We start from the raw sequence: 21,169 nt of genomic DNA, 5'->3' as shown, positions 1-21,169 counted from the left end.
TCTATTAGAACTATAAGTGTCAATCAAATTGAAATTATTTTAGTATCTATGAAATTTTATACTGAATCTGAATTTATATGGTTATTGTGTTTATTGGGTATTTCTCCTTCTTAATTCACTTAAATGAAAGTATGATTTTAAAAAAATTGTTGGAAAAAGTTGTTTTTTCTTACCTTTTCCATTATGTTCAGGAATAAGAACATTATCCACTGTGACACTGGCTGTTTCCTAAGAGAAGAAATACATACTAAAGTAATTCTATTTCATAAGTCTAGAAAGAACAGAACTTCAGCAGAAATCTAAAGCTCCCTGGGGACTCTGCAGTGCAACAGAGTGCAACCTAATTTAAAATAAAGTCAGCAGAAATCAAAGTTATTTCACTTTATTTAATAGCATTCATTGCCATATTTAAGGCTTTCATACCAACGGTAAAAACTCAAGTTTCAATGCCACAGTCAGTTAAAGTCAATTTTAAATTACTTCTACTGCTATAAAAATGATCACTGCTAGTTTGCTGTAATAAAAACTAACAATGATATGCAAAACACCAACTAAAAAAGGAAAATTAAAAGCTGAGTTAAGACAAATATATAAATCACAGCATCCTTAGTAGTTCTCAGTCTCATCTCTGACAGATCACTGAGAAGAGAAAGCTCTTAATTTCTCAAATATTTATAAATCTCTACTTTCCTGAATCCTCAACTAAATAGAGAATAATGAGAGAACCAGGGCATTTCTGATTTTTAAAAAGTGCTGGCAAATCCAGCATCTTTCTGCCTGCTAATTTCATTCCTTTTGCTCAATTATACATACAACAAAGTTCCAGGCTCATTTTCCATGCACACATACTCTACCTTGAGTAATATGTTTGGAAATCCACCTTCCTGATAACTCTTCTCTGAAGGACTCAAGACTGCTCCTGAAAGAGAAATACGGGAAGGTAGATACAAAACAATTCTATGTCCCTAATGTTTTTTTTCTTTCTGAGACTCTGAAAATAAATGTCTTGCTAGTCATTGTTGATTTCTAAAGTTTCATTCCCATCGAACACTTACAATAAATTTGTGGAAGTATTATTTGTGAAGTGTTATATTTGTGAAACAGTTTTCTAATTAACAAATGTTATACAAACATACTTTTGTTCACTTAAAACATAAGTAGTTGCCTTAATCTATTATTAACATAACTTTAAATAATTTAAATAATTAAATAATAAATAAGTAATAAATAAGATAAATTATTGTTAGACATTAAAAATATTAAAGTACACAGAAGAAAATTTTTTTAAAAAATTGTTATCAGGTTTTGTTTTTGTTTTTGTTTTTTTGAGATGGAGTCTCACTCTTGCCCAGGCTGGAGGGCAGTGGCATGATCTCGGCTCATTGCAATCTCTGCCTCCTAGGTTCAAGCGATTCTTCTGCCTCAGCCTCCCAAATAGCCGGGATTACAGGCACCCGTCAGGATGCCTGGCTAATTTTTTTTGTATTTTTAATAGAGATGGGGCTTCACCATGTTGGCCAGGCTAGTCTCGAACTCCTGGCCTCAAGAGATCCACCTGCCTCGACCTCCCAAAATGCTGGGATTACAGGTATGAGCCAACCACCACACCGGGCCTTTTTTTTTGAGACAGAGTCTTGCTCTGTCACCCAGGCTGGAGTGCAGTGGTACAATCTTGGCTCACTGCAACCTCCGCCTCCTGGGTTCAAGTGATTCTCCTGCCTCAGCATCCTGAGTAGCTGGGATTACAGGCATGAGCCACAGTGCCCAGCTGTGTCATCAGCATTTTTGCACATATATTTTTAAATGTTACAATTATGATATTATATCTTCCTGGGTTCGTTTATTTTTTTTTATATCATCTTGTGCCATAAAGTATTGGAAGTGGCATGTGTGTGTGTGCGTGTGTGTGTGTGTATCAATCACAAATACTTACCACCCCAAATGTCGACTATAACTTCTCTTTGGTAGAGTGCTGTCTGGACTGAGGTAATTTATGTAGCTTCCTACAACAGATTAAAACCCTGCCATATTTTGCTGTCATTTCTAACATTTTGTCTCAGACTAGAAAACTTTCATTTTATATTCTAGCTTTCTTCTTTCTAGATTATCTTCTAGTGTTTCTTAAATTATTTTGCTTAGAAAACTAGCAAGAAAGCATAACCAATTAATAACAAATTTCCTTGATAACACTATAAACCAGACTTAAGAGACATCTATAGAACATTCCATCCAAAACCAAAATATACACATATTTCTCAAGTGTACATTGAACATTTTCCAGAACAGACCTGACCTTAGGCAATTAAATGAACTTCAAATACATGTGTAAGGATTAAAATCATACAAAGTCTATTTTCTGATCACATTGAAATGCAAGCAGAAATCAGCAGCAGAAGGAAATTTGGGAAATTCACAAGTATCTGGAAATTAAACAACAAAATCGTAAATAACCAATGAGTTCCAAAAGAAGTCATGACAGAAATTAGAAAATACCTTGAGATGAATGAAAATGAAAACACAACATATCAAAAGTTATGAGATGCAGCAAAAGCCATGCTTAGAGGGAAATTTATAGCTGCAAGTGCCTACCTTAAAAAAAGAAGAAATGCATCAAATCAGTAAACTAAACTTTCACATTAAGGAACTAGAAAAAGAAGCACAACCTAAACTGAAGCAAGCAAAAGGAAGGAAATACTTTAGATTAGAAATACATGAAACAGATGATTTTTTTGTTTGTTTGTTTGTTTGTTTGTTTTTTTGAGATGGAGTCTCACTCTGTCAACCAGGCTGGAGTGAGGAGTGAAGTGGTGCGATCTTGGCTCACTGCAATCTCCACCTCCTGGGTTCAAGCAATTCTCCTGCCTCAGCCTCCTGAATAGCTGGGACTACAGGTGCACGCTGCCATGCCGGCTAATTTTTTTGTATTTTAGTAGAGACGGGGTATCACTGTTTTGCCCAAGCTGGTCTTGAACTCCTCAGCTCAGGCAATCTGCCTGCCTCGGCCTCCCAAAGTGCTAGGATTACAGGCGGGAGCTACCTCGCCTGGCCAAAATAGAGGATTTTTTAAAAAGAAAAATCAATAGAACCAAAATCATTTCTTTGAAAAGATCAATAAAATTGACAATCTTTTAGCTTAACTGACCAAGAAAGACACTCAAATTACTAAAATCAAGAAAAAAAAGAGGGGACGTCAACACTGACCTCACAGAAATAAATAGAATTATAAAGGAATATTATGAACAATGATATGCCAAAAATTAGATAACTTAGATGACATGGACAGATTTCTAGGAAGACACAACTATTGAAACTAACTCAAGTAAAAATAAACAATATACATGGACTCATAACAAGAGTTTGAGCTGGTACTTTAAAACTTCCCACAAAGAAAAGCCGAGGCTTAGATAGCTTCGCAGGTGAATTCTACCAAACATTTAAAGAAGATTAACACCAGTCCTTCACAAATTCTTCCAGAATAGAAAAGGATAGAACAATTCCCAAATCATTCTATGAGATCAGTATTATTCTGATACCAATGCCAAATAAAGACATTACAAGAAAACAACAGACCAATACCTATTACAAATATAGATGCAAAAATCCTCAACAAAATACTGGCAAACTGAATCCAGAAGCATGTAAGGATTAGATACAATGACCAAATGGGATGTATCCCAGGAATCCAATATTTGTTTAATGTCTGAAAATCAATCAATGTAATACACCACATTAGCAGAATGAAGGACAAAAAACACATGTTCATTTCAATAGATGACAAAAAAGCAGCTGACAAAATCCAACACCCTATCATGATAAAAGCCCTACCAACAGAAGAAAATGTCCTCAATATGATAAGGGCCATCTATAAAAAACTGACAGTTATCATCACTAACTGTGAAAGACTGAATGTTTTCCCCTTAAGATCAGGAACAAGGTAAGGATGTCCGGTCTTGCCGCTTCTACTCAACATGCTAAAGGTTCTAGCCAGGGCAACTAGGCAAGAAGAAAAAATAACAAACATACTGAATTTGTGTAGAAAAAAAATGTGAAATCTGGGGGCTGTAGGGGCACTAAAAGTCATTATTCTTTTGCTGTTTGTGAAAAGAGAGATAATACTTCATTGGCATATAAAATGGAAAATTGAAAATGGCTCTCTTAAGAAGCCAGTAGAAAGCTGTGAATTTTGTGTCAAAACTGGAAAACAACTGCTGATCATTGAAATATAAATGCAAAAAGTGATATATAAGGACATGCATGTCAGAAATATAATAACAAAAAATAGAGATTCTAGTTTCTTGAGCAATATTGGTATGTCCTGAGATCTGACAGAATGCTTTACTGATGTGAAGAAACCACCAAGCAGCAGCAACCTGAATTGTAGGCACAGTACCTGGGAGGAAATCAAAGGCCCATTTTTATAAGACTGGGAAAATCCAAATCTACAACGTGATGCCTGGAAGTTGGAATATAAAAGCCCCAAATTCCTCTAAAATGAAATCAGTTCCACAAAACAGAAGAAAATTGCAAGGAAAGGTGGGCAATAGCTGATTATTTAGATAACTGATAAATCTGTCCATGGTAGCAACACAGAAAGACTAAATCGTTTTATCCATCTTCAGTTAGGAGCTCCAACTCCTAATTTAGTGAGTAGCCATGATAGGAAACCCCTGTTGAGCAAGATAACTTATGCTTCCAACAAATCATCACATCTCACTTGTAACAACTACATAATTAACTTTTTCAAAATTGTTACTTAATTTGAAACACCAACTCAATCAATTACAATTAAATAATGCTATTTTCTTTAGTAAAGAAGGAAGGTGCTATCCTCCTCTTCACTTCAGATTTGCCTATCTCTTTGTACTAGGGTAGTAAAGTCTTTTTACCAATCAGCTAATCTCACATCCAAAAAAGAAAAATAAATGTTGTATGTGCAACAGACTAAGAGTCAACCAAGAATGTGGAATTTTTGTCCACTTACAGTCCAACTTATTCTCTGTTGCATAAATAAACAACATAGAGAGTGAAAATATACTCTAAAATTTATTCCAGAACACTGAACGCTGCCGTATAAAACATACCTGGGTGTCCTATTAAAGTGGCATAAGTTTGTATTATGAACAGCAAGCCATGTGGGTGGTTTCAGTGGCTGAGAAAGGCTCAGATAATGGAAAAGGCATTGCATTTACAGTTCCCAGGGACTCACTGAATTTCACTTGCTCAGTCAACTTCACAGTGAAATATTCTGCTGCACTAAACTAAGTGAAGAAACAATGTGCGAAAGACAAAGGGAATTAGCCAAGTTATATGAATAATACCATGGTGGAAGTCTATTAGGAACTAATACCCCATTAATAGGAAAGATCAAGATAAAAATCAATGTGAAGCTACAGTTTTCTTGTACAGACCTCTCAGGATTCCTTGTGTGTGTGTGTGCAAGGGCTCATGTGCACTAAATATATTACCAAAGAACATGTGTGCAAATACACAAAACTAAAAATGTGATCTATGAAAAGAGCCAAAGAACAAAGATGTTGATTCAAAAGAGTTTCCAATCTAAGAGCCTTGGGTCTATAACATAAGCCCCAAGATCATTATTGTTGAAATGAATACATCTGAGTGGAACAAACAGAACAGGTAACGTTAGATTATTTCACTGACAAAGAATACATGGAGAAAACTTCACGAGCTTTATTGATCAGGTTCTAAATATAAGGCATGACACAGCATCAGAAATAGAGAAGGTAAACAAAGGGAAGAATTAGGCTACTGTGGAATGGGTAGTAACAAGTAAGGCAGGGTTAAACGCTGTGGCGTAAAAATAGCAGTGAAGATAAAAGAAACATCCCAAGATTATTCTGGAGGTAGGTGCAATATAAAATACTAAATATAGGGGGAAAATACAATTATGTTTTCAACTTGTAATATATAGTAAAACAAAGAATAGCATGATCTGTTTCTCAAATACTATGATTCCAATTACATTTATGACTCAAAGAGTTTCGGAGTTTTTGATAGCAAGCTCATTCTATTAACTGCGAAAAATGAAACATTTTAAAAAGTGTAGTTTGTAAGTAAAAGTAAATTAAAAAAACAAAACAAAACTATAAAGTGGTAGAAAGAAATATGTTGTATAAGTTAGGTGATAAGGGAAGAAAGTGTCACAAGAAAATGTGAAGCTGGAAAGTCCCTTCCAGATAAAAGCCACAGGTAAGGAAACACTGACACACAGCATGAGTCAATGTCTTGGATAAAATGCAATATTCGAATTTATAAACTATAGTTCCTATTACAGATTAAGAGCCACATTATAAGAATCAGCATTTACCATGGTTTGTAATTAAATGAATAGCTCGACGATGCCCCATCTCCTGGAGGACCTGTAAAAGGTCACCGATGGTCTTGTTTTTCTGTGCCCAGGACCAAAGTAATTCTCTTGTTCCACTTTTACCTTGGTCTACATACTTTTCAATATGACGAACATCCAGCCAGCTGCTTGAAAGTCTCTCTGCTGTGGAAATTGCAATATAAACAAAGAATTGTTTACTGTACTTTCATTGAAATACTTGTTTTTGTGTACCTTATGTTTATTTCCTCTTATTTATAACTTTAACTTTCCTCTTATTTATAACTTTTATTTTGAACTAATTTGGCATATACTCACCTGCCTTCTGCTAATGTTGACATCTTACTAACCACAATACAAAGATCAGAATCAGTGATAACTGCAAACCTTATTCTAATTTCACTAGCTTTTCCACTAATGCCCATTATCTGTTCTAAGATCCTATCCAGTTTTCCATATTATGTTTAATTGTTCCTTCTCCTTAATCTCCTCCAATCTATGATGGTCCCTCAATCTTTCCTTGTCTTTCAGGACAGTGAAATGATATTGTCCTTCTCAGTGCATCATATCAAGAGGTTTAAGATAGTGATGTCTTATCAATAATAATGTTTATTCTGATCACTTAGTGAAGGGAGTATCTGCAGAGTTTCTCTACTATAAAATTATCTTTCCCTTTGTAATTAATAAATATTTAGGGGGAGATACTTTGAGATTATGAAAATACTCTGCTTCTCCTCAGATTTGGGCCACTAATATTTTGCATCCACCAGTGGATCTTATTTATCACAATTATTACCACAGTATTCACTTAATGGTGATTTTTCTATTTTCCCTTTTTCCTTCATGAACTCTTTGGTAAGAAACAGCTGTCCTTTCTCCTATGTTTATTTATTTATTTATCCAGTTGTTTATTTATGTCTATGGGCTCATGGATATTTATTTTATCCCACGGGTTAAAATCCAGTACTATCATTAATAATTTTGTTGCTAAAATTATTCTAGCTTTGTCCATGTAGGTTGACTCTTGTGTTCTTTTTTTTCTGGTTTTTAAAATTTTATTATTATTATTATTTTTTTTTTTTGAGACAAGATCTCACTCTGTCACCCAGGTTGGAGTGCAGTGGGGCTATCTCAGCTCACTGCAGCCTCCATCTCCCAGGCTCAAGCCATCCTCCCACCTCAACCTCCCAAGTAGCTGCAACTACAGGTGTGCACCACACCACCATGCCCAGCAAATTTTTGTATTTGTGTGGGTTGTTTTTTCCTTTTTGGTAGAGATGGGGTTTTGACACATTGCCCCAGGTGGTCTCAAACTCCTAGGATCAAGCTCAAGCAATCTGACCACCTTGGCCTTCCAAAGTGCTGGGATTACATGTATGAACTACCACGGCAGGCCTCGTATGTTCTTTTGACAAGTCCTATCTTTTTGTGAGTATCTCCTTATTTTCTGGCTCTACAAGGTGATCCAGGCTTATTTTGTATTTCCCCCTTTCCTGGACTGCAATTATTTGTCTGATGATCTCTGGTCTCTTTATTGGACAATGGTGTATAGAAGCTCAATCCCGGTGCTAGAATTGTTCATTGTGGCCAAGGTTCCATTGCTTCTAGGCCCTCTAAGAACACAGAGCAAGGAAATATAGGTATGAACACTCATCCGTGGATCTCTATTCCTCTACCTGTATGCGCATATATTAAATACCAAGAATTTATTCTGATGCTTCGGATTTTAATCCAGCATCACAGGGTATATTTCAGTCCTTCCTCATTTGTAACTTTATTCTTGAACAATAATATTATTGATAATATATTTACTTGTTTGTTTAATTCTACAATGCACATAAAGTACTTTCAGAATTGCCAACCCATAACCTTGTGAGAAACACATTAGCAAAATCAGAATACATAATTCTTTCTGTCCTTAGCATAAGCACATGCAGTTAAGATGTTGTGTTCCAAACTTACTTAGATTAATTCTTTTCTTCCTCACCCCTTCAGTGTGGTTATTATTCATTTGTAATACAGTTAGATTCAACTGTTGAAGGTTTGAGAAATGGTGTTTTGTTCCCCCTGTCTTCCCCTTGAACACTTTTGAGCAATTTTAAAAGCTAGTATCTGGGTAAAATCAGGGAAATGTTTTACTAGGATACTAGGCTTTAAATAATTCAATTAAAGTTTGGCATAAACATCTTAAAACTGTGCAGAAAGCATATGAGTTTTTGTGGTGCCCTGATTTAACAGGTTTCTTCAAGTGAAAATTTATGTTGCCTTTCTGCACAACTTCCAAATTTTAAAGTGTACTTTGAGGCAAAGTGGAGAGAAAGAAAGCAAATGACAGAAAAGGTGGTCTCGTTCCTATGATAATATTTACAACCTGGAATATTGAGCACTAAAATTAACAGTGTTTTTGGGTTATTGGTGGTGATGGCAGCATCCTTTCATAACTTTACCTTCCAGAGAAGCTAAAAAATTTAGGATCCTGGATGCAAGTCTGTGGATCAAATCCTACTGTTATCTGAGGGTCGTCATGGGGGACCCCTGACATGCCACCATAACTGGCTTTAGGAGCTCAGCACCCTTTCATCCTGCCACATACCAATATGTGGAAGCTGCCCTCCAGCAGGAACCAATGTGATCTCATAGGAGACAGGACTCCCCTTTCCACCAAGGAGATACTCCAAAGGCAGATGTGCTTTTAAAAGGCAATGGTTGTTCAGATATCAGAAGAATGATAAGTCTTGTGAAACTTTCTTCTGTTAAAAGTCTGTTTTGGGACCAGGCGTGGTGGCTCACACCTGTAATTCCAGCACTTTGGGAGGCTGAGGCAGGAGGATCACTTGAGGTCAGGAGTTTGAGACCAGCCTGGTCAACATGGTGAAACCCCATCTTGACTAAAAAAATACAAAAATTAGCCAGGTGTGATGGTGTGCACCTGTAGTCCCAGCTACACAGGAGGGTGAGGTGGGAGAATCACTTGAATCCAGGATGTGGAGGTTGCAGTGAGCTGAGCTGAGACCATTGCACTCCAGTCTAGGCAACAGAGTGAGACTCCATTTACACACACCCACACACACCCACACACACACACACACACACACACACAAAAGTCTGTTTTAGAGTCCAAAGGTCATTCATTTCTTAGGGAGTTGCTACACCAGTTATGTTTGAAATCAAGCCAGCAGAAAGGCAGATATCTTCTGCCTTTATATCGCATTCCCCCCCTGCCCAATTTTTGGTTCTACAAGCCTTTGCTGGAATATTCAATTTACCTCAACTTTATGCTCCCACTGAGGCGATGAGTAAATCCTGAAAGTTGAAAGTTTCCACAATATGAAACCATTACTGGCCCTCTTTTTATGAGCTAAAAATTGACATGGTAGACATTACTAGTGCCGCTAATAACTTCCAACCCTCTATCCCATCACAGAGGATTCCATTTCCCTGCCCTTTCAGATTAGGGACGCCTTTATGTCTCTTCCAGCCAGAAACACTGAAGAACCAGGGTACAATTCACCACGTGTTGACAGGGGGCTGCCTCAAGACCAAAGCAGCCTGAAATGCTGAGCCACCACATGGAGGAGAGTTTGCTGGACTCTCAGAGCTCTTCCTGGGAGCAAAAAGTAAACCTCTGCTATGTTAAACCACTGAGATTTTTGGTGCTGCTTGTTACTGCAGCATAACTTGGTCTATCCTGACTGATATACACAAGGTCATATCTTGAATTTTGTTACTCTGTTACAACCTGTACCAGAACAGAGTTAAACAGAGTGGCAGCCTTTGCAAATTACATATTAAACAAGGGAAGATAAAGTTGAGACATTCTATTTGAATGCATGTTTAGGCTGTAAGGAAAGAAAAATAGCTAGAATAAAATGTCTGACATAATTGAGTTAGAATGTCTTTGCCCTTCCTCCATATTTCAAGTTCTGGGAAGAATATATTCATTCCTCATCTCCTTGAAGAGATGACGTTTCACAAAGAGGCAAAGACTATCCACATGCCAATATATGTTTTAGATAGCTTATCATTTTTAAAAGGAAGCCTTAAAAAGCAAAAATATTAGCCAAATGTTGTAATGTTATTTTAATGTATTTCTTTCTGATGAGGTAATCTGCCTATTTCATTGAGGCACATTTTTAATAAACACTTTATTTAGCTATTTCTAAAAGCTCTTAAGAGAAATACTGCAAATCAGTGTAGTTCAAACACTTGTTGAGTATCTGTTATGTGTCAGCAATACAGTAATTGCATGCACCAAGCGTGAGTTGACTATGAAGACAGGCCTCTACCTAAAGATGAGAACAGCAGGGAAGCCTTTCTGGAGGGGTGGTTTCTGAAGCCTGAGCCATGCCATGTCTAAAACTGAGTACTTCTAAAGAGAGGCCAATTCTTGAAGTATTGGATAGGGTACACTATCCTGGGGAGGAAAAAAATAATCGCTAGAGTTTCAGATTGAAAACAAGACAAATGAATGAGTCTGAGCCCCACAGACTATCCTGCTTTCCAAGAAAAAAGGTTCTTAGTCAAAACAAAGCATTCCCGTGGGCCTCTGGGAGAGTACAGGAACGTATGTATTTAGTGGTGGCACTGCCATCGACCTATGACACAACTCCAGGCAAAACATAGCCTCACTGAACAATCTCAAACTTCTTTACAAATGTCCTTGTAGTCCCACCTAAAACATATAATAAATCTTCTTGCTCTTCCCTGGCCTGTTAATTAATTATAGCACCTCTAATCTGTAAAACACTTCCCACTCTCAAAATGAACATTCCAACAAGAGAACTCTAAATATCAAATTTCAGCAAAGGGAAAGTTTAGGTTTCTATGTTTTCTATTAGAAAATTAATCAAGGCTGGGTGCAGTGGCTCACGCCTGTAAACCCAGCACTTTGGGAGGCCAAGGCAAGAGAATCGCTTGAGCCCAGGAGTTTAAGACAGGTCTGGGCAACATGGCAAAACCCCATCTCTACAAAAAATTTAAAAATTAGCCAGGCTTGGTGGTGTGCATGCATCTGTAATCCTAACTACTCAGGTGGCTGAGGTGGGAGGATAGCTTGAGCCCAGGAGGTTGAAGCTACCTTCAATTGCTCACAACAATTGCCACAGAAGGAAAGGCACAGTTGATAGCTGTAAAGGAAATCCACAGTTAACATTTCAAGTCCCAGGGAATGTCAGCTTTTCATTCCATACTTTCCATAAATTCCATTCTTTGTTTTTTGTTTTGTTTTGTTTTTAATTCCTTGATTACCCTTTTAAAAGTGCAGCAGGCCATGACTCTCTGCTGTCCTGTCCTGTGACTTGGCTGAGAAACTGCTAATATCAGATGCTCTCCCTTAAGCACATTTCTGAGATTCAGCTGGAATATGAATGAACAGATGTCAAATGAGCTGGGGTTTTAAGTTCTCTAAATTGACCAGGGGCTTATAGTTCTGAGTTTGCACCAAATCTAAGGAAAGCTAGATTAGTCAAAGGCATTTTTTTCTAATAGCAGAAGTTCATGGTGAAAAACTGATCCAGACTGCCTGCATGTATGGATTGCTTCTGGACTGGAAGTGAAATATGTTTTCTCTTTTTCCAACTGGTGATTCACATTGCAACCTTAATAGCTTTTCTCTAACGATGATGCATTCTGAATAGAAACATCGCTAAAGAGTATTATTAGCGTCCATAAAATGCATACTTCATTTAGATCCAATTCTATAAAATAGTTTCAATCTGATACAACAGAAATGCAAACTATCAACATGTTAATTACATTCTTCAATATTCATCATTTTCTCCAACTCTCCCTTACTTGTCCCCTTTCAGAATATAGGACTTTGTTTACTCACAGTACATATCAAATAAAAATATAGAGAAAAGTTCTCAATGATTAATTGTGTTGATAAAATTAAAAGCATTCTAAACTGAAAATACAAATTAAGAAAAACATGCTGTTAGTTAAGCATTGTTGAAAACCATTTTTTGGAACACAAATCTTTTGTTGAAAGTCATATTGGAGTCACATAAGCCAAAAAGTCAACCTAAGAAGTTCAGAAATCACATGCTCAAAGGTCCTTGAAGGCTGTTTTAAGAGTGCAGGACTGTCTAAGTAGTGTTAACCTTTGGGGTTTTCAGTTGCAGAAATCACGTCTCCATATGCAAATATGTCTCTGAAGGGGTTTTTTCAAATAACGCAACACATCCGTATTTGGAATCTTTGTATTTGCATACAACCACATGCCAAAACCCCTGTAAAATTAAGACTCCATTCTCACAGAGCTTGTTTTTAGATACTGTAATGGAAAAAGGAAAGATGTTTCTTTCTTTCTACGAAGCATGCAAAAAATTAGACAATTTTTTAAAAGAACTATTAAGGTTAAAGATATTTTAATTCCAAAAAAGTAAAACAAAAGTCAAAATTATAAGTTAGATCTGTTCTTCATACCAGACTGTGAGCATTAACACTCACTAGTTAATATATTTTAGAAGAAATAGTTCTTATTCATACTTAAGCTCATGTGTATGTTTTACCCCATGCCTGAGTAGGACTCATAACTGGGGAGGGCTGTGTGCGATTTCTCAGGTGCCCCTCTGTCTGTCCTGCTCTCTTAATCCTAGACACAGGTAGGAACCTAACATTAACTACCTCTGGGAGAGAATTCACCCTCAACACCAAGGTTTCAGTCAGAAGCTATGTAATTTCATTCCCAGGTGAATATCAATACTATTTCCCCACACATTCTTCCATTGTTAAACTTTTATAGGTCTGTTGCCTACACTAAATTGGAAAATTCTTACAAGCAAGGACTAGGACATTGTATTTACAGTGCTTTGTCAAAGATTCTGCTCAACAAGGTTTTGGATGTTTAATAGACATTTGTTGATTCATTAATTTATTCAAAACACATATATTTAGTGAGTGCCTGCTCTGTGCCAAGTACAATTTTCAATGCTAAGAGAGTCAGCAGGAAACAAAGGAAGGAAATATCCCTGCCCCCTTGAAGCTTATTTCTAGATGAAGAATAAACAAATAAACATATATATGTTTACATATGTATATAGTTTATTTTATATATACATAGAGATACTTACATACATGAAGTATGTAAGAGGTGATAAATAATATAGAGAAAAATAAACTGGAGAAGAGGCATAAGGGAGTGTTAGAGGGGGTAATCAATTTTAAAAGAGTGGTCACGGCTAGGCATGGTGACTCACACCTGTAATCCCAGCACCACCTAAGGCCAGAAGTTTGAGACCAGCCTGGACCATATGGTTAAACCTGTCTCTGCTAAAAATACAAAAAATTAGCCAGGTGTGGTGGTAGGCGCCTGTAATCCCGCTTGAGAGGCTGAGGCAGGAGAATCACTTGAACCCAGGAGGTGGAGGTTGCAGTGAGCCAAGATTGCACCATTGCACTCCAGGCTGTGCAACAAAAGCAAAACTCCATCTCAAAAAACAAAACAAAACAAAAAAGTGGTCAGAGTAGGTAATAGTTAAACAAAAACATGAAGGAAGTGAAGAAGCAAGCCTACAAGGTTACTGGCAGGAAGAATGTTCATTGCGTGTTCAAGGAACAAGAAAGCTAATGTGGTTGGAGTCAAGCAAACAAGAGGGAGAAGAAAGTGAGAAAAGCCATGCAGAACTTCGGGGTTTGCTCTGAGTGGCCTGGGAAGCCACTGGAGGGTTCTGAATAGGCCAATGATAGCATATGCTTTACATGCATCACAGGCTCGCTGACTGCTGGGCTGCAAAGACACTCGAGGAAGTCAAGGGCAGTAGCAGGGAGTCCGAGCCCAGTCAGCCAACTGCGAAAATAGTAGAGGTGGGAACTGATGGTGGTTGGTGCCAAGATGGCTGTGGTGGCAGTGGTAAGAAGCGGTCAGATTATTAGATAGATCCTGAAGGCACAGTCAGCAGCATCATTTACTGAGAGATAGGACGTGGTTTGTGAGAGAAAGTGACAAGTCACAAAAGGCTAATATTTCTGGCCTGAACAAATGAAGAATGGAGCAGCCATTACTGAAATGGGAAAACTTTGGGAGGGCTAGGGGGAGCATTTCTGAGCTGTTAAGTTGGAGATGTCTGTCAAATAGGTAAATAGATAAATGAAGATGACATTCTAGAGGGAGACTTGGGCTAGCTAGAAATTTGGGAGTTAATATATAGATGGAATTTATGTAAATTTAGCAGATAAACAGAAGAGACAAGGTCCATGGACTAAGCCCAGGGGCACTCTAAGACATCAAGATAAATCTATAAGGAGAGAAGAAATTAAGGGGCATATAATTTTTATTATTATTATTTTTTTTTTTCTGACAGGAGTCTCGCTCTGTCGCCTAGGCTGGAGTATGGTGCTGTGATCCCGGCTCACTGAAACCTTGGCCTCCCAGGTTCAAGGGATTCTCCTGCCTCAGCCTCCCAAGTAGCTGGGATTACAGGCGCCTGCCACCATGCCTGGCTAATTTTTTGCATTTTTAGTAGAGACAGGGTTTCACCATGCTGTCCAGGCTAGTCTTGAACTCCTGACCTCAAGCAATCCTCCCGCCTTGGCCTCCCAAAGTGCTGGGATTACAGGTGTGAACCACCACACCCAGCAGGGGCATGATTACAGGCGTGAACCACCACACTCAGCCTGGGCAACAAGAGCAAAACTCCATCTCAAAAAATAATAACATAAAAAAACACATCTATTTAAAATTTAGAAAGAAAAGGAAAAAAGTGCTTCAAGAAGAAAGGAGAAAGGAGTGATCAACTATATCAAATAAGATCAAAACTTTGAACCAACCATTGAATTTAGCTATGGTGACTTGGGATGAGAGGAATTTCAATGAAGCAGTGGGAGGTGAAGCCCTGATTTGGAGGAGTTCAAGGAAGAATGGAGGACCTGGAGTATAAATAGCCCTTTTGAGGAATTTTACCATAAAGAGGAACAGAGCAGTGAGGTGTTAGCTTAGAGGAGAAGTGAGAGCTAGACATAGCATTGTCTAGCTAACATGTGAGAGAAATAACACAGTGGTCAAAAGACCAGGCTTACCCGGGAGCAGTGGCTCACATCAGTAATCCCAGCACTCTGGGAGGCTGAAGCAGGAGGATTGCTAGAGCCTAGGAGTTTGAGACCAGCCTGACCCCATCTGTACAAAAAGATTTGCCAGGTGTGGTGGCACATGCCTGCAGTCCCAGCTATTTGGGAGTCTGAGGTAGGAAGGATCACTTGAGCCTGGGAGGTCGAGGCTGCAGTGAGTTGTGACTGTGCCACTGCACTTCACCCTGGATGACAGAGTGAGATCCCGTTTCCAAAACAACAACAGCAACACAAAAAAAGCAGGCTCTACTGCATATGGTGACTTCCTTCCAAAAAGTAAGAAACAGAAAGAGAAGGAAGTGAAGTAATTTTACAGGGCAGATATCTGACAGACGCCACCTCAGCCATGGTTAACATAAGCAGTGATAACTCCTGTAAATAGTACTGACCCTGGATACAGGTTGGTACTCTATGGTTTTCCCCCCCCAAATCCAAAACCTCAGTCTGATCATGAGAAAAACATCAGACAAATCGCAGTTGACAAACAGTCTACAAAATAGTGGATAAGTTCCAACCAATATTCCTCAAAACTGTCAAAGTCATCAAAAACAAGGAAAGTCTGAGAAACCATCACAGCCAAGAGAAGCCAGAAGATACAACAACTAAATGTAATATGGTATCCTGAATGGGATCCTGGAACAGAGAAAGGACATCAAGTAAAAGCAAAGGAAGTCTGAATAAAGCATGGACTTTAGTTAATAATAATGTGTCAATATTGTATTGTAATGAATGCAGCACACTCATGCAAGATGTTAATAACGGGAAACTGGGTGCGGAGTATGCGAAGGACGCAGAGTATCCGGGAACTCTTCCTACTATCTTCTAAACTTTTCCATAAATTTAAAACTGTTCGTAAAAAAACACATCTAGGCCAGGCGCGGTGGCTCACGCCTGTAATCCCAGCACTTTAGGAGGCCGAGGCAGGCGGATCATCTAAGGTCAGGAGTTCTAGACCAGCCTGACCAACATGAAGAAACCCTGTCTCTACTAAAAATACAAAAAAAAAAAAATTTTTTTTTAATTAAGCCAGGAATAATGGTGCATGTCTTTAATCCCAGCTACTCGGGAGGCTGAGATAGGAGAATCACTTGAACCCGGGAGGTGGAGGTTGCGGTAAGCTGAGATTGCGCCATTGTACTCCAGCCTGGGCAACAAGAGTGAAACTCCATCTCAAAAAATAATAATAATAGTATAAAAAACACATCTATTTAAAATTTCGAAAGAAAAGGAAAAAAAAAAACATAGACTATGATGTCTGATCATCTGGTTAGAATCTTAGTGTGCCATTTAGAAGACTGTGACTCAAGGCAAGTTACTTAAATTCTCTGAGAATCAGTTCCCCTATCTATAAAATGGAAATAGGAAGAGTATCTACCTCATAGAATTGTTGTGATAAGTAAATGAGATAATCCATGTAAAATGCTTATCACACTGGCCAATAGTAAGCCTTGATAGGAGGTAGCTTTATTATTATTACTACTATTATTTTGAATCTTTATTGAATATACAAACACACACTTAGTGTGATTTTACATTTAATTTTTAAAGTAATTATTAATAATTTATATAATAATTTCCCTTTCCTTTCTTGAGAGGAAGAAAATTGAATACAGCCTATTATAAATCATCTGCAAAAAGCATTTCTCAGTGCATCATAATTGTTGAGAGGTCTTATGGTGTCAGCTGCTCCAAACAATTTAATTTAAATACCAATCTATGTTAATGTAATCAGATGAGTTGTCTCCAGAGGTTCTATATGTACTACGTTATCATGTCTGTAATGTAAACAACATTTTTCATTTGGGCTTTTGGGCTCTTGCTTTCACTAAAAGCCATAAAGTCATCAATGATAACCAGAGAATATATTATCTTGTTATTACATTATTTGTAATAATAATAATACTTGACAAAAGTGATTTGAAGAGTAATATGTAGAATATGTTTAAAAATAAAAGTAATTAAATGAAGTAATGAAAAAATGTAGTAAAATATCTGTTATATGAAGACACTATTAAAGAAGAGAATTTGGCCTAAGCAATGGCTTCCCAATCAGGTTGTGCATCAGACTCACTCCTGGGGTTTGACAAAAAATGAAAGAAGCTGGACCCTCAACCCAGACTTACTGAATCAGCAGCTCTAGGAGTGAGACCTGCATCTGTGTATTTAAAAGACTGCATAGATGATTTCGGTTTGTGAATGATTGGCTTACCTTATCCTGCACACACTGATCATATATAGGCTGCTATATGAGCTGCCTTGGTAAACATAGACTGATACCGTCATCAAGAATCATGATCAGCTCGAAAGAGCTTTACTTAGTATATTACGGTTGTTTTCTATATTTAAGCTTGGGCTGTCAGCTGTCCTGAGCATACAAGGGACTGCCTCTTTGATTCAGTCCTCCATCACTCTCCTTCCCCTCTCGAAGGTTAAGTTTTCCCTCCCTGCACCTCTTCCCCTCTTTCTCCCTTCACTGTGCCCACAGGACAACTCAGCATGTTTAGTACAGGCAGTTGCCTCAACACCCTGAACTGAGCTGGCCTTGCCTTCTTGCTGAGCCAACAGCTTGTGCAGCACCTGGTCAGGGCCAGCTCAGTAGTCCAGGCAGTCAGTAGGCATGACCACTTGCACAATGAATTACGGCTGAAGTATCATGGAGTAAACATTTTAGACCCTTGCCCTATGAGAGAATGAATACACAAATGGACAACGGCCAGCTTATATATAAAAACAGAATTCTGCAGACAATGTGCATCAACCAGTCCAAGAAACCAACCTACCATCTACAGTATCTAACAAGTTAAACTATCAGCAACTGGGTTAAACTGTAGCAACCAGCCCAGGCAGCCAAACTATAAACCCTGTAGCAACCTGCCCCAAATGGCCAGGACTTGAATAATTACTGACAGCTTCCTCAATTTTTGCTCCTACTTCCAACTTAGGGCCAATCAGAGAAAGTCAATTATATACCCCTAAACAAACACACAGCATACCCCCCTTTTAGGTAGCTCAGCTACAGCTTCCCTGTATCAATAGCCTCCAATCAGGACATAACTACAGCCTTCTCCCACCCTCCTCCGTCCTCTGCCTGCTTTTGAGTTTCTGCCAAACACAAGTAATGGTGGCTGGCTCCCTTGCTTTGAAAAATTAGCTTTTGTTTGTTCTCATTTGAGTGGTCCTCATTTATTTTCACCACTAGGGAAATGGGGCTGCATGCTTGAAATGGATCACTGAATTGTTCTTTGATGCCAGAAATGTCTGTACTTTAGGGAGGCTGTTAGATGTGGCCAAAAAGAGCACAGCAGTAAGGGAAGAAGTGTAGAGTGGCTGGGGTTAAGGACATAAGCCTTGGATCCAGACTGCCATGGTTCAGATCCTGGCTCTTCCACTTCCAGCTGGTGAACCTGAACAAGTTACTTAACCAATTTGTACCACAGTTTCCTGACCTGTTAAAAAACACTGGCAATGATAATGGCTCACAGAGTAATTGGAGGGGCTATATGAGACAAGCCATGTAAAGCATGAATATCTGGATTTCAGTGCTATCAACAGAGAGAATAATCTGCCTCACTAATTTATGATACCCACCTGGCCCCATTCACCAACATTAAACTGGACTAAAAACACTTTTCTTTCACAGTCAGTAACTCTAGGAAATCCAGGGGTATAAATACTGCCGACGCCAAAATCCATCTCAAAAAGATCTGATGGGGAAGTGACCTTATCCCTCAAAATCCCTCTTTTGCACACTGGAAGTCTCTGTTTTCTAGAAATCAGACTTTTTTTTGGGGGGGGGCATAACTTAAAATTACAGAGCTTAAAATATATAAACATTTTTTGTATAACTAGAAGCCCATTGCTACAATTCAAAGACTGTGACCATCCTGTTCATCAGTAACAAAGAAAACTCTCCATTTAGGTCTTCTGCTAGTCCTGGTAAGAAAAATCCTACTTCAGACCATTAAAGCTAAGTTATTTTGACATAATCATGATTCTTTTCAATAAACATTAAACATGACATTGTGGAATATCAAATCTAACCAAAAATGCCTATACTTAACAAAACAAAGATTTTTGTCTGAATTATCTCTGGCTACACTCAACACTTCCAAACAGGCAGTTGCTCAACTTTCCCATGTCTGCATAAAATACAGTTCTGAAGCCAATTTTTTTAGACTAAAATAAAAAGTCACTCGAGCATAAACCTTCATTCAACGAAATTGGTTAAATAAGATTTAATTAAGAAAACTAGGAGCCACGTTCATTGCAAATCATATTTTACTTTAGCATTTCACTTGGAATTAAGTTAGGGGCTTAGGCATGCATTGAAAACACCAAAGGATAAATATCTCAAAGTTCTAAAAATGTCCTAATACGAAAATGATATTCTGGGATGATTTCGCAAGGGCCAGAAGACATGACACATTGCGAACCCAGTGAGGGTGGCATTGCGGACGAACAGAAGATGCTTTCACGCGGGTTATCCGTCTTTCCCAGGCCTCGTCTCCCTTGACATTGCTGCGATACCCAAAATTCTTTGAAACAGAGAAGGCAGGGCTGGCTTTTGGGTCCCAGGGAGTCTCTGCGTCCTCCCCGGGAAAGGAAGGGGCCTGCTCCCCGGCGGGAACTTCCCGGAGGCCGCGCCAGCCCCGCGAGCGACCCCAGCCGTGCAGGGCGACGCGGAGCCTAAGCCGAGCTGGCCCCGCGGCGCGCTCCGCTCCCCCGCCGCCCCCGGCCGGTCCCGGCCAACTCACCCAGGCCGCGCCAGCCCAGCGCGCCGTCGCAGCTGTCCAGCACCGCGCACAGCTCCCCCAGCAGCGCGGGCGGCAGGTCGAACAGCAGGGTGTGCGCCGACAGCGCGCCGCGGGCCCCGCAGTTCCCCGCCATGGCACGGTGGCCCGAGCCCCGGGAACGAGGCGGAGCCCAGGCCCCTGCAGGCCCGCGACAGGCCGTTACACAACCGCGGAAATCCTGCTTCCACGACGGCTGCAGAGCCCTAGGAACACGCCGTTCCCCGGCCCCGGCAGGGGCGGTGCCCACGTGACGCAAGGCGCGCCTAGCCCGAGATGCCCGTGCGGCCGCTTGGCCTGGCCTGGGGGGTTACCCAACCCGGGTTCTCCCTTCGCTGGCTTTGCGCCCCTTCACACCTCTGCGGTGGGGATGGAGCTGCTGAAACAAGCAGAGTGAGAACTGGAGAAAGCCCAGAGCTCAGAGCTACCAGGGGCCCACCGTGCCCCATGGCTAGGCGGTCTCCTGGTGTGGATAGCTAGAGGTGTCATTACTTCTTTAAAAAGTTTGTTTCTGAAAGTTTCTCCCTTCCTTCTTTCCTTCCTTTCTTTTCTTCCTTTTTTTCTTTGTTTTGAGTCAGGTTCTCGCTGTGTCGCCCAGGCTGGAGGGCAGTGGCTGTATCTCAGCTCGCCGGAGCCTCCACCTCCTGGGCTTAAGCGATCCTCCCACCTCAGCCTCCTGAGTAGCTGGAACCACAGGCGCACGCCACCACCGCCAGTTAATTATTATTTTTTCTTTCTTCGTAGAGAGGGAGTCTCGCTATGTTGCCCAGGCTGGCTTCAAACTCCTGGCCTCAAGCGATCCTCCCACTTCCGACTTTCCAAAGTGCTGGGACTGGGGGTATTAGCCACTGTCCCCGGACTATTTCTTGTTTATCCTGTCAGAATAGCTATCCATGTTCATCGAGGAACACTTGGAAAACCCACAAAAAAAAACTGAAAAAAGAAGATAATCACTCACAACCCCACT

General features: G+C 39.5%; 1 protein-coding gene across 2 annotated transcripts in view; it reads right to left on the bottom strand.

The window, feature by feature from the left end:
- IRAK3 (interleukin 1 receptor associated kinase 3) overlaps positions 1-20,715 on the bottom strand; it is a 59,026-nt gene extending 38,311 nt beyond the window's left edge. The window contains exons 1-4 of one of the 2 annotated variants that reach the window (XM_003906738.4): positions 20,167-20,715; positions 6,329-6,511; positions 855-919; positions 174-228 (exon numbers count right to left, since the gene is read on the bottom strand). In XM_003906738.4, coding sequence (XP_003906787.1) covers positions 174-228; positions 855-919; positions 6,329-6,511; positions 20,167-20,299 — 436 coding nt within the window. In that variant the 5' untranslated portion in view covers positions 20,300-20,715. The remainder of the gene's footprint in view (positions 1-173; positions 229-854; positions 920-6,328; positions 6,512-20,166) is intronic. The other variant, XM_009181151.4, reaches the window with a different exon arrangement.
- Between the last annotated feature and the right edge of the window lie 454 nt (positions 20,716-21,169).

Source organism: Papio anubis, chromosome 9, assembly GCF_008728515.1.
Source record: "Papio anubis isolate 15944 chromosome 9, Panubis1.0, whole genome shotgun sequence".
NCBI lineage: Eukaryota > Metazoa > Chordata > Mammalia > Primates > Cercopithecidae > Papio > Papio anubis.
This window is presented reverse-complemented; position numbering and strand designations above follow the sequence as displayed.